At 41.8% G+C, this 13,668-nt stretch overlaps 1 protein-coding gene across 1 annotated transcript; it reads left to right on the top strand.

The window, feature by feature from the left end:
- The first annotated feature begins 305 nt into the window (after window positions 1–305).
- On the top strand, window positions 306–13,662 carry LOC137793257 (calcium uniporter protein, mitochondrial-like). The gene is made up of 8 exons (XM_068589293.1): window positions 306–922; window positions 10,101–10,170; window positions 10,291–10,458; window positions 11,550–11,654; window positions 11,813–11,970; window positions 12,114–12,317; window positions 12,725–12,841; window positions 13,350–13,662. The coding sequence occupies exons 1-8, from the start codon at window positions 815–817 to the stop codon at window positions 13,425–13,427; spliced, it is 1,008 nt and encodes a 335-aa protein (XP_068445394.1). The 5' UTR covers window positions 306–814; the 3' UTR covers window positions 13,428–13,662.
- Window positions 13,663–13,668: the final 6 nt, after the last annotated feature.

Raw genomic sequence — 13,668 nt, 5'->3', positions numbered from 1 at the left:
ACATAGAAAACATATCCACTCTGACACTGATAATAACTGTGTCTTTATTGGTATAAATAGTAGTTCAACACCACTAAATCAACTGGAAACATAAGATAGTTTGTATTAATATTTTAAGTGGATTTTTATTAAAAAAAAACAATTCAAGTGATGCTTCAGAGGAAAGGTCATCTCATTTCCTAAAACATATTTCCTTGTTCCATCTCTTCACATGGTTTCCTTAGTCCCTCCCACCAGGGATGCGTGGAGAGACGCAAGGAAACTATGCGAGGAGAGGAAACAAGGAAAAGACGCAAGAGAGGGAAACGGGGATGTAATTAAAAGACTTGGGATGCAGCCTAATTTCTCGTTCCCTCTTCCCTCCCATGGTTCCCTTCCGTCTCTGAATGGACCTCTGATGGGAGGGACTAACACGCAAGGAAAAGACGCACGTGAGGGAAACAGGGTTGCAATAGAGAGACTTGGGATGCACCTCAATGTCAACTCACGCTCACTTGGGTTGGGACGGCACATGACATCCAGCTGCTCCCTGCTGGCTGCTTTGTGCAAAACAGACCAAACAAAAGGGGGAGGAATATATATATACATATTTAAAAAAAAAAAAAAAAAGGGCTGAGAGGAAGCGTGCGTGTTGTCGGGAGGAAGTAGTATGCAGCTCAGGCGGGGCTGTTCCTCCCTCTGTCCCGTCGCTAGCGTCTCCTCTGTTTACATTTCCAGCGACAACGACCCGTTTCCAGCCGGGACACCGGGACTGCGGGTATCTCTGACCGGTATGCCCCAACAGCAGCTCTGCTAACGCGGTTAACGGCGGACGATGGCTTCGGTGCGGATGGTCGGTAAAGTTACGGCGAGACTTTTAGGAAGTGTTCAGCCTCTTCGCGGCGGTCCCAAACCCGCCCGGCCGCTGACGTTTCTCCAGCAGGTAAAAACACCCGGGACGTAACGTGAATTGCTTTTGTTTCGTCGTGGGTCGGCTAACGTCACACCACCGTGCACCTATTGCACGGACTGCGTCCATGCTTCTTCTTCTTTTTCTTTCAACACAACGCAGTGAGTGTACTTTGGTATAGGCTACTGTATCGATTTGAATAGCCAACGTCAACGTCAGTTGAGGGAATTGTTCAAAGAAGGATTTAACTCCTTATTTTCTGTAACACCAGTCTTTTTGACATGTCGATAATAACTAAAACATATGTCGGTTGCTATAACTTGTGCTTGAACGTGATCTATTGTCACAGTAGCTCTAATGTTCAAACTATGGAGAACGGCAACTATCTGCCTCTGTCTGTTATTATCAGGTTGTTGTTGTTTTTTCAAATTTGAAATAACCAATACATTATTCATATACATTACCTACGTCTACTGGGGTTTAGGGACATGACCGTGAAAGCCAATCAAAGTGGGCCTGACCGACCATGACGAGATCTCCTCACTCGAACAATGCTCATTCAATTACTCCAATTGAGCTGTTACTGGAGAAAGACACCATGATTAGGCTGCTATATATACTTCTAAACTTTAATTAGAGACTGGCTTTGCCCTTCACAATCCCAAGAGACACCACTAACATTGCTGCACTCCGCAGCTGGCAGTAGGTTCAGCACTAAGATCCATATCTTATTAGCATATGCAAGAGTTGTGCATTCGGCTTGTCTGCATTTATCTTTCAACCCTGATCATCATGTCTGAGCCATTGCCAAAGATGCAGTGTAGATGTCAGCCTGCATGAATCATTAAATGCACAGTTGAGAGACCACAGAGCTGCAGATAAGATAATGCCCCACAATGCATCAGGAGCATCACCAGGAGGTTTATGTGGTGTGGTTCCACATACTCGTGTTATTAATGAACTGTTAAATTGGCCAGTTAAATCTTAAATGTATTACACATTTTGTCGTTCATTGCAAAAAAATGTGCAGAGGTCATCTAAATCGTGAGTTAGCTGGTTCTGAGCGGACGCCCCATATCTGTGCTAGTGTCGGAGGACCGCTGCATACTGTATGGCTCCATGCCAAGGTAGTCTCCATACTGAGGGAATATCAATTTACAGTTTGAGGGATTGCAGAAAATAACATCACTTATGTCAGATGGACAAGCTTTCATGAATCACTCCTCAATGCAAGTATGACTAAGATGAGGTCTATTTTTAGACGGCATCATATATAACATGGCAGCTGCAGTTTTCCCATTTCCCTTTTCAAATGGCATACTGTAAGGAAAGACATGGACCAGCAGACCCAATTTGAACCTCGAAGGGCAAAGACACGCAGAGCGCAGCTGTTATAAAAAGAAAAAAACAGAACTCATCATACTCATCAGTATGCTCATCATGTTCCAAACAAGTATTTTAACAAAATATGGTGAAAGAAAAAACTCTTAGTTTAAGAGGTGTGGCTGTATAACAGCTTGTTTCTGAATAGGCTGGCACAACACCTGTTGTTGTTGTAAGAGAGCCATTCTCAAAGCAGATTGTTTAAAGACGGCTGCATACAAAACCAGTTTTGGAAATCCATAACGCAAGATGGCAGTTTTATGGCAGTTGATCTTGGAGACAGTTTTAGTATTGGAAATGAAAGGGATCACTGTCCCCAGACATGTTGGATAAGCAACTAAAAATGGATCTCTTTGAAATTTGACTTCACAAGTGTTTGTTAATTCAGTTGAGCAGTGAGCATGCGCTTCAGGCTGCTCACACAACTGCTTTTGTGATACCGCAGTCGAGGAAAGTGTCCTTTACGTCTGGTTTTATTTGTAAAATGAGACATCATCCCCTGAGAGTATGCAGGAGATAAAGCCTCAAACAACACCTGTTGTTATTTTTATAGAGCCCCCAGCAGTGGATGTACCTCTTGGAAATTCTTATCAAGGCAGACACTTTCACTTTTATGAGCAAAGCTTTAGGGAGCTTTTACTGGTCTTTTCTGCCAGTGAGCGATGGTGCTGATTATGTTCTTCTTTGCTACACTCACCATGCTATTCCGGTAAAACATGATGGAGCTTGTCTACTTCTAAGCAGGCTCGGAGTGCTGCAAGACTTGTGAGATACCTGCAATGCATTCAAATAAGTGGCAGGGAGTTTGTTCTGCAGCCAGTCATTGTTCACTGCCTGTATGAAGTAACGCACACAAGGACCAGAATGACATTTTGGAAAACACACGTTTGCATTTTTTGGAGTCAGATAAGAGGATCTCTCGGTGCATCCAGAAATCAACGGCCCAGGTGGTTAAATAGGACGAGGGATGGGGAAACAACTAGTGTAGAATGACTGCACATGTGTTGTTCTCTCTTCATTGTCGGGTTGCCAGGTTTGTGACTCCTGGTTGTCTGGATTACTACCAGTAGCAGATTATCAGGTTAAACAAACCCGAACATACCCGAACATACTGTGCCTTTGCAGTGGATGCACATAGACGTGTGTAACTCTGTTACGTTGCTCATTCTGGTCACATGACCTCTAAAGCTTTGTGTCAGGCTGGCCTAGAGGCGGTTCTTTATGAGGGAAGCATCCACAGAAATCTCCTCCGTAGGGAACCTTTCAGACTTGTGTTTCACTCTGTATATCAATGTCTTCTTGATTTTGGGACCATTGTTGCTCAGTATGGACATTTCCTCAATAGAGTGGTATTAAGAGAATTAGTGTTAATTTTTTTTTTACTCTATTTACACTTGTTATTAACATGTGATCTGGGTCAAGAAAACATAGCCTGTAATTGCAACATCCCTAGTTTGATTCCAACTGGGGGTTTTTTCTCCCTTATTTCCTGTCGGCTTCCCTTCTATTAACGGTCCAGTAAAAGTGAAAAATTGATATAAAAAAGATTTCTAAGGGAAAATGCATATTCATTTAAAGTGTTGGCGCATCCAGAACAATTTGAAATGTTATCAGATACAACACATCTGGAGGTGGTCTGGCTCCCATCAAATCAATACATTCACAATAGGCCATTTTGAAGGCCATCTTCACATGCCCAGCATGAGTGGAATACAAATCTGGCATTTGAGTTTTACCCTGTATTCATGTTTTCAGTTCCTTTGGTTCTTTGTCGTCTGTCATTTGTCATCCATGCAGATGACAAATGTGTGCTGGAAAATGTTGGATGTGCATAGAGAGGCGAACCCTGCTGCACAAAGCACCCAGAGGCCGTGCCTGATGGTGGGACGTCACTCTTGCGGCTGCAACCATATATCAAGCTCCACTCTGCCAATTTCTGCTGTCTCAAGCAGGGCTGGCAAAAAGCTAGACAAAGCCCACTCCTCTGCAGATGAAATATAAATTGGGTAAATGCGGCATTGCTTCCTTTAACCTGGCACAATAACCCCTATTTAAACTAAATGTAAAGGCAGTTATGTCCATTTTTGGAGTAACTGCCGTCTAGATACAGATCTGAAGGTAACATACAGTGTGAATGGGGTTGTAGTTTTCATTTAACTTCAAAATGACAGTAAGACACTAATGTGCAACACTTGGGAGTATGTTATAGTTGCTTGTGTTTCCCGTGTGTGTATTTTGTTTAGCACAGGCTTTAATGCTTAGACTTGAGCCAAGTCAAGAATCATTCTTTGTTGGAAGGTGCATCATCTCAGTGCTTAAAAATAAAACGTAAATATGTCAATTACCATTTTGGTCAGTCTTGTGAGCAGCCCATCCGAGACATATGTGAGATTAATAAGGCATCATTCAATTCATCAAATTTAACCAAAGCATTTACATCATGGTCACACTTGATATTTACACACTGATGGAAGCCTTTAGCGAAAGAATCATGAAAACTGCAGGTGTGATTATTATGCCTCCACTGAAGCAGGTGTTAATGATAATAAAAAAACAACCTCATATCAGACTTGTTACCATTTATTGCAGTGCACTATGATGATGTACAGTTTTAAGTGTGTTCATTGGACAAATGAATCCTAGAATCTTATCAAAGAACACACATTAATATATTGCCGGTCTCTTTGCAGACTTTTCTTTTTGAGTTCAAGGTTGTTACTAACTAATAATCCATGGAGTACACTTCTTGTCCTTGCATGACCATGTGATGATGCATTACTCAGCTATGTGGGGAAATATGAATCATCAGAGTCTTGTGGCGGCTTTGAATTGTATTCACAACAGGAAGTTCATTTTTGCAGCTTTGGAAAAGTCAATTTTGCAACCTTTTTAAATGTGACTTTCGTGTCTGCCGCATGAATTCTTAGTCAGTGTCCCGATCTTGCTTCAGCTCCTCCTTGTTCAGGTAGGCTGCTTTTTAGTATTTTGTCTGGGCAATGATTAATTGTAAGAGTAGTCACGCATAGCCAAACCGATCTCCACAGCGCCAAAGAATGTCTCCACTCATTACCATTCTGTTGTGAGGCTTGTTTGTATGTCTTTAAAACAAACCCTTGTCTTGGGTGGCGCTAAGCACAGGATACAGTGACAGTACCCCGACTAAAGAGCCGCCACGGCTTATCCCCACGGACTAATACAGGGAACCAGACTATACGGCAAGAGCCAAAGCCCTGCTCATATAAATAAATATGGTGTAGATAAATAGTCCTAACTCATTCTGGCTTCAGTGGATACGCATGGAAAGATCCTACAAACAGACAATCAAGCTCATTTCATGGTAGAATAACCATTTGAAACGCTGTAAGGAGCTTGTCAGACTTGCTTGACTAAAAGCCATCTTTACATTCCAAGCACGAGTTGAATAAATACAATATGGCATTTGATTTGGAGTTTTACCGGGTACACGGTTTTTGCCCTTTTTTTTGTTGTAACCCCTTTATTTATATATATATATATATATATATATATATATATATATATATATATATATATATATATATATATATATATATATATTTATATATATATATATATATATAAAAAATACTTATTTTTGGAGTATGTGTTATTGTTTAACATTGTATTTGTCATGTTGCACAAACACTCTCCAGTATTTCCAGCCCTTCTACCGCAGTCCTCTTCATGCATTTCCTCTTTGTGCCCCTTCCCTAACTGCATCACTGGATAGCAGAAGATAAAGGCGTCAATGCTTATCATTTTCATGCTATGCAGTGTGCTGCTGTTCTCATGGCATCGGGGAGTAATTTAATTTATCTTCTTGGTAGCCTTCTCCCCGAGCCTTTTAGGCCGTTTATCACCCTCACAGATTTCCCTTTCCACCTGCAGCAAGTCATGCCCGCAAAATATTATGTGTGTGTGTGTGTGAGACACCCTTAATGAGCTTGGGAGGAGATGTATTCAGGAGGTTTTGATGCCATTTGTGACATGATTCATAATGGAGGGACCTGCTCGGGGGAGTGCAGGGAAAATGAAGCTGCTTGTCACCGTGATAACCCTGATCACTGCTTGAGCAGAAGCCCCGGCCTGCTTCACGGCAGAAGAGGGAGCTGACAGTTTGTCTCCTCTCACTCCTCTCTCCCTGTCGGCGCGGCATCAATAAGAAACGTGCAGCTTGAGGGGTAAATATACCTTTTAGCTGATTTTGTTTTCAGAAAGAGCGGTTGGAGGAAATTGTTTTCAGATGATGAAAATGTGTGAAGGACAAACGGCGACTGCCCTGCATTCTGAATATTGATAAGCTGGGTAATTGGGACGTTTGTTTTGATAAGCGAACAAATGTCGAATTGTGCAGAGTGTGGTGACGTTGGTCGTCACGTGGACTCGCATCACTCAACCCTTTCGGCGGGCCGTGTTTGTGTCTTGTGACATGGCGTGGGTGTGTTTGCGTGTTTAGGCAGTGCAGTCTTTAAGCTGCAGTCTTTAACCTTTGTCATGTGTGTTTAGTAATATGTGGGTGTGGCTGCAACTGCATGGGTGTAACCTCAGTGAAACCATAGAAGTTAGACATGTTTAATTTAGTCTCCAGTAATTAGTAGCCCTCCAACACACTAGCTGACACTTCTTGTATTTGAGTTCCTATACTTTAAGTTGTCTAATAGTATCTAGTATTGTCACATAATCTTGGCCACACCTGCTTCAACACTGCCACCATTTTTTATATATATATATATATATATATATATATATATATATATATATATATATATATATATATATATATATATATATATATATATATATATATATATAAACATGCAACATATTGTATGTTTTCTGCCTGTGAGTTCGAGGCATTAGCATTCAAATTGTCCCCACAAGCATCATTAAACGTTAATGCACTTGCTCCTTATGTCTCCGTCAGTACCTGTAATGAGGCCAGGGGGCACAGTCACTGCTCCTCAATAGTCTGGAAGGTGTATTTATAGCACAGATGACCCCCACCGTTAAGCTTTGCTTTTGTGTCAATCTGTTCTTTAATATCATTCACCGCAAAGACGAGCAAAGTATTTCTAAAGCAGCGCGCTGCACAAGGTAATAACACAGGGCGCTCAAGCTGCATTCACATAGCGCTCAAGCTGCATTATCTGCCACAGCAGCCAGGTACTGTTGATCTGGAAGGGGATGGTGCGTATGCACAAGGCGTACAAACTGCCTGAATTCAGTCAGCCATTGAATTGAATCTCTCAATACACACACACACACATACACACACAGGTAAACAGACAAACAGTCAAGCATTGCCCTTTATGCTTAGCTCCAGATCCACTGTTTGCACATCAGCAATGTGAGCACAGTTGGTGTTCCAAATAAACTACTTTGACGTGGATGTTTTTGCTGACAAGAGTGACGAGGAAGAGGCATTTTTATCTGCTGCACCTACTGTATGTGTTGGCAGCCAGCGCCTGTGCCACCCAGTTTGATGAGCCAATGTGGCTGCAGCGGTACCAGGGAGGCTCACAAGATGCTGTTCCAGCTCTTTAACACACAGAATAACTGGACTTTATGTCAACTGGCAGAGATTTATTAATACCATTTTATTCTGTGGCAGCTATCCATTTAAGGTCTCTGGTTGTATTAAGGGCCAGTGGTTCCCAACTTTTGTGGCTTGTGTGACCTCCTCTAACAAAACAGTGTCCACTTGTAGAAGATTTCTACGTAACCCATTATGGCCTCAGTGTGGACCCGAGCAGTTTAACCAAAGAGCAATATTTCCTTCTCGGGTTGTTACATGAGAGAGATTTCTTAGGACTTTAGTATGCTCAGGCAGTGCCCATTCGACCGACTGCCTGACCTCCGATCTCACCGCTAACGGCTTTCTCCTGAACCTCGCATCCAGACTCGGCTCCCCAGCAATACCCCCACCAAGTGAGAAGTTGGTGGCTGAGAAACTCTGAGGACAGAGACTTTTTCCATTTAAGTTTAGATGATATTTTTTTTTTTCTTAAAGACAAAAATAGTGAAAAGTCAGAAAAAGATTTTATTTAGGACCCCAGGATGGGCAATCACAGAAGGCTGATGTTGCAAATCCATAAGTGGGACTGCTTTCTAGCAGTATGGATATGTGTTTCTGATGAAATATACATTAATGTGATCAAGTACCTGGCCTGTCTAATGCAAATTTAATGGAGGTAGAGGATTGTAAGCATCGATACTGCACTGCACGTATCACATGTTAAAAAAAAAAGAGAAGAGAAACACCTGTTACTCTTCTTTCTAGTCACCTGTGACACTGTTTGATGCCAGTAGGCTTGTTTCACTGCTACGTAATAATTTATACGTGTATAAAATAAGTTTTCCCATGGTTCATTGGCAGCTGGTGTGCTGATGTGTAGGTGGTAAAGCTCTGTGACGGCTGTACAATAACATCTGGAGATCAAACACAAGCTAAACAGCAAAAATTGTGACCCATTGAGATAACTTTGTTTAGCTCTTTGTGGGACAGAGTATTTATGAAATAATTTTGTCCTTCACAGTGTGGCGCACAGCATCATTAGCAAGCTAACAAACACTTCAAATGAGTGCGGAGAGCAATAGAGCTTACCTCCATTGCTCTCTGGTTCACCTCCTGGCTTCTGCCACTGAAGTCCAGCATGAGTTGTTCCCACACACAAAAGCTTCTGGTCATGAACACAATCACTCATGTCTGTATGGGAATGTTGTTTTCCTATTAAACCAGTGGAGTGCGAGGGACTTCTGCACATCTGGCGTCCACTCAATCACTGCGCCTCAAGGCCCGGCCGCTTTCTCGGTCCATGAGAATGGACGGCTCCCTCGCTCCTCTTTAATGTGATATTGATCGAACAAATTCCCAGTTGGAGGACAAAGGGGTGGATGAGGGCGGATGAGAGTGGCCGCCACATCCATAGATGTCAGCTGGACCCCTCTGGCTCTCAGCTAAATAGGAAAGACTGTAGAGGAATCTGTTGAGATTCAGACGGCCCAAGTGTTTCAATAACCGGAAGGCAGGGTCCAAAGCTCTTAGTAGGGAAGTGAAAGATAAAATATGTATCACTACGGAACATAAAACTGCTATCAATGCCGCTAACGCAATCACATATGTACAATGCCATTTGTTTGGTCTTAATAGTATGGAGATATTCAGATAAATCTCAATTGTGAAGTTCTTTGTGTTTGTGGCTTCATTCTAAAATAGCTGCTTTGCAGCACATCTCAGAGGCGTTAAATATTGAGTGGAATAATGTGTGTTTGCATGTAAACTAAAAAAGACTACACCCCAGGAATGTCAAGTGCAGTGCAGAGTGGTTCTTATGCTGACTAGAATAATGAGCGGTACCCGATTGAGGCCCTCTAGTATTCTCAAACTGCTCCCGATAATACAGAGAACTTGTTTATTGAGAAACAAACAAAGCTGTGTCCTTTTTAATGAAGAGTGCATCAGCACAAAGGAGCTGGTTTAATCAGCAGAATCTGTACTTTAGACTGGTCGGATAGATTGCACACCATTTAGAAAGGGAGTGTCAAGCAACCCTAGTTATTGAAGAAATTCTTCTTTTCGGTCTTGATTCTTTAAGACTGTTTTTAAGTGGATCTTTTTTTCAGATCCTTCATGTCAGGACGCTCTGGGTTAGTTTACTCTTCAATGTCAGTTTACCTGGGCAGCTTGTTTAGATTGTTCCAGTGTTCAAAAACAGAGAACCATGTGAACGAGCTAATAATGCTCTTTTCGTTCCTTTCTTTCTCTGTTTGTGTTTTGTCTTCATTTTTTTCCCTCCTTTTTCTTTTTCAGGTTCAAAAGCAGCCTTCTCTACTTGGAAATTGTCAAGCTTTTTTCTGCAGCACACTTGCACCCTCCAGTGGTAAGATACAGTTACTACATCCACATGAGAATACATCGCTGTCTCATCCAGCTTGACTTGATAATCGGTGTTGCACAAGACATGTAGTATAACAATTATTTCCTCCTCATTGTGTTGCAGACGTGTCTTTGAGGTACAAATATGGCCGTTTGGTTCTGGAAGTCCCATTGCCCTCCAGGAAGGAGAAGTGTCTGTTCTTCCTCAGACCCATGCTGATGAACGTAGGCGACCTGATCGCAGATCTACACAGAGAGGACCCCGGAACCACCACTTCCATTTTCTCCAAGGGTAGGAGTCGACATGTATTAGCTTAGCTATGCACCAGTCTGATCACATTCTTACGGTTTTAGTCGGTCAGGTTTAACCATTTTTGCTGCAGCGTGGTTTGACCGGTTCTCTGTCGAGAGTGAAAGTGGTTTGAGTGAAGTGGTTTGAACAGTTTAAAGTGGTTTGAGTGGATTGGTTTGACGCAATGTTTGCAGTTTGCACAAACCATGAACACATTTTCACCACTGAATAAATATTAATGAAAACCTTTTTAGAGGTAAAAGCAGCCAGTATATCACAAAAAACATTTTTCAATAGAAGTATTAATTTTCTCGTCTTCCCTGTATCCACTGCAACAGGATGTACAGCCAACTGTAAATGACAGTTACAAGGAAGCACAGTATTTTAACTTGTCATTCTTGGCTCCTAATGCAACACCACTGCAGTGCCTTTTTTAAAAAAGGGATGTGACTCACATTCTCCTCACTGGAAAAAACGCGATTTTCCTGAAAGTAATCGCTCTGTCCATCTACACCACCCGAATGAGGCACTTTGTACAGAAGCTGCTAAACAGTGTCCTGAACTCACTATATGAGGCAGGGTAGCGTGTAGATTATGTATCGTTTCAGGAAATAGGGCATGTTGGAACTGAGGTGCACAGATATTATATTATGCAACATTAGCGTCCTTCATATTTGTCCCTTGTGTCTCATTCCTTTAAGAAGACCTTTGGTTTAGCAGTGATGAGTAACGTTGTGTGGGCTGCAAATGATTGACTGACTCTTTTCATGAGTTTTATGTTGTGCAGTGGATCCCAGCCTGTTTTCATTTATCATTTTATTCATGGACTTTTTTAATAAATTATCAAGTAAAGGGATTATTATGATTTGAGTTATGATGGGTGATCTGTGTTAAATATTCAGTTTAGTGCTCATGCCCATATTCAGTTTGGTTCTAGAGGAACAGTCAAGTAGCTTGGCTTTAAAGTAAAGCTTTAAACATGTACCGTTGTCACTGGATTTATTGAATTAACAATCTGTTTAGCATTTCATTGTGTTTTTGTCTTTTTTCAATGAGAATATAAAGTTTATAGAACTGTCCTCTGCTGACAGATGGAGAGCCGGTATCAAACACCACGCTGATAGACACCCTGTTGGACAAGGACTTCCAGCTCGTCGTCAATGACGCAGTTTATAATGTCTGCGCTCCTGAAAAGGGTACAACACATTTCTCTCCGGTCATAATAAATGGACCTCATGTTATCTTCTTCGCAATTAAAACTTAGCCCTGCTGATAGATAGCAGTGTTCATCTCTCCAGGCGTGACGTATATCTCTTTCTCGTCCTTGTTCACCTTGCTGTGTCTTCTTTCTCAGTGTGCACCAGTGAGCATGCCATGGAGTTGAAGGACGTGAAGCATGTTGTGCATCTGCTGCACACTGCTCTCCACTTGCCTGAACACCACCTGCTGAAAGAGAGGCAGCTGCTGGAGAGACTGGACAACCTCAAACAGGAGCTGTCACCTTTGGAGAAGGTAGTAGATGTGTCTCAACATCTGTATGCCATTGAGCCGCTCTTTCTCCCCCGTTATATCGCCTTGACAACATATCACACTGTCCTGTTAGTTTAGTTGGCTTGTAACCCATCCTTTCTTGTATTATTGCCTGTCCATGACAGATGAAGGCGCAGCTGTCCAATACAGCAGGTTTCCACAGCTCCAGGGTTGTCTGGACCGGCATGGCCTTGTTATCTGTGCAGGGTGGCGCTCTGGCCTGGCTGACATGGTGGGTCTATTCATGGGACGTCATGGAGCCCGTCACTTACTTCATCACCTACGCCACCAGCATTGGAGCCTTTAGCTATTATGTCCTCACCAAACAGGCAAGTCTCAAAGGGTCAAAAAACAAACTCTCTGTTGTTGTCCAGAGAGTTAGATACGATTGATACAACTTTTATGTCCATCCATTAGGAAACTACATCCAGCAGCAGTTAGCTTAGCATAGAGACTGAAACAACGAGCAAACCGTTACATCACAAATGGTTGATATCTACGGACAGAACCAGGCTAACGGTTTCCCCGTTTCCAGTCTTTATATGGAGCGAAATGCCTAACTGTTATATATTCATATGTAACAGACAGATATGACAGTGACGACAAAATTTTCACTAACTCTAGTCATTTAATATAGTTATTTAAACTTTAAGCTGTGTTGTACAAAATCATGCTTATGTGTGTTATGTCTTTCCTTGCCACATTAATAACACGCCCACTTTCTTCTTTCCCTCAGGATTATTTATACCCAGACGTTAAAGACAGACAGTTCCTGCGTTACTTTTATAAGGCGGCCGGCAAGAACAAATTCAACGTTGAGAAATACAATGAACTAAAGGATGAGATGGCTGAGGTCGGTCTATTTATTGTTCCCTCTTTTCAATCCTGAAGATGCAGACACTTTAGAGTCACAATCTACTTTACTTTTTGGACAAAGACAAATGTAGGACAAACATGCTAATTGGACGTGTTAAAATATAAAAAATAGAGCATAGATTTTTTTTAAATAATTATTTTTCATGAAAAATAACAAGTTTTCGGCCCTGCGAGCAGCTCTTTGAGGCTAATGCTTTTAGCCAAATGCTAACATCTGCATGCTAACTTGCTCACATGATAATACTAACGTGCAGATGTTAAGCTATTCTAATTTCACTGATGTTAGTCGTCATAATTTAGCAACGTAGCATGGTTACATTTGCTAATTAGCACTCAACACAAAGTACAGCGGAGACTGGTGGGAAACATCATGATGTTCTAATGAAATTAAAATGCATTCATTGTTTCCAGAAGCTATAAAAAGGGTAAGCCACTGCCGGCTGAATTAGTCATTCGTGACATGTGGGCTCTGTTTTCTGTGTCAGGTGGAGGAGGACCTGAGACGCCTGAGATATCCGACTGAATTTCAGCTTCCCCTTGAACAGATCCAGCCAAAGCCATGAACAAAGCCATGCCATGAATAATGGTCACTCCACGTAAACACTCCAGAGTAAAAATGAATTTTCTGCTTTATTTTGATAATGGTGCCTTTCTACCGGAAATCCATATCATTCTGTGTTTTGTTTACAGTCTTGATAATGTTGCCAATTATGTCTTTGAGAAAAGAAAAAACACTGACGAATGAAATAAAGTCTTCCCAAACCTTGTGAGAATCTGTCTGCCTGGTCGGTCTTGTTGTGGAAA

The sequence above is a fragment of the Clinocottus analis genome, unplaced genomic scaffold (assembly GCF_023055335.1).
Source record: "Clinocottus analis isolate CAN_PGR_092001 unplaced genomic scaffold, fCliAna1.0.p SCAF_22, whole genome shotgun sequence".
In the NCBI taxonomy this organism is placed as follows: domain Eukaryota; kingdom Metazoa; phylum Chordata; class Actinopteri; order Perciformes; family Cottidae; genus Clinocottus; species Clinocottus analis.
The sequence above is the reverse complement of the archived record's forward strand: the minus strand, read 5'-3'. Positions and strand labels throughout refer to the sequence as shown.

Bases quoted from the DNA above. Each gene is read 5' to 3' on its own strand.
- LOC137793257 (XM_068589293.1), top strand. From the start codon at position 815: ATGGCTTCGGTGCGGATGGTCGGTAAAGTTACGGCGAGACTTTTAGGA. The intron at 923-10,100 runs GTAAAAACACCC...TTTCTTTTTCAG, and splicing joins CGCTGACGTTTCTCCAGCAG to GTTCAAAAGCAGCCTTCTCT. The intron at 10,171-10,290 runs GTAAGATACAGT...ATTGTGTTGCAG, and splicing joins CACACTTGCACCCTCCAGTG to ACGTGTCTTTGAGGTACAAA.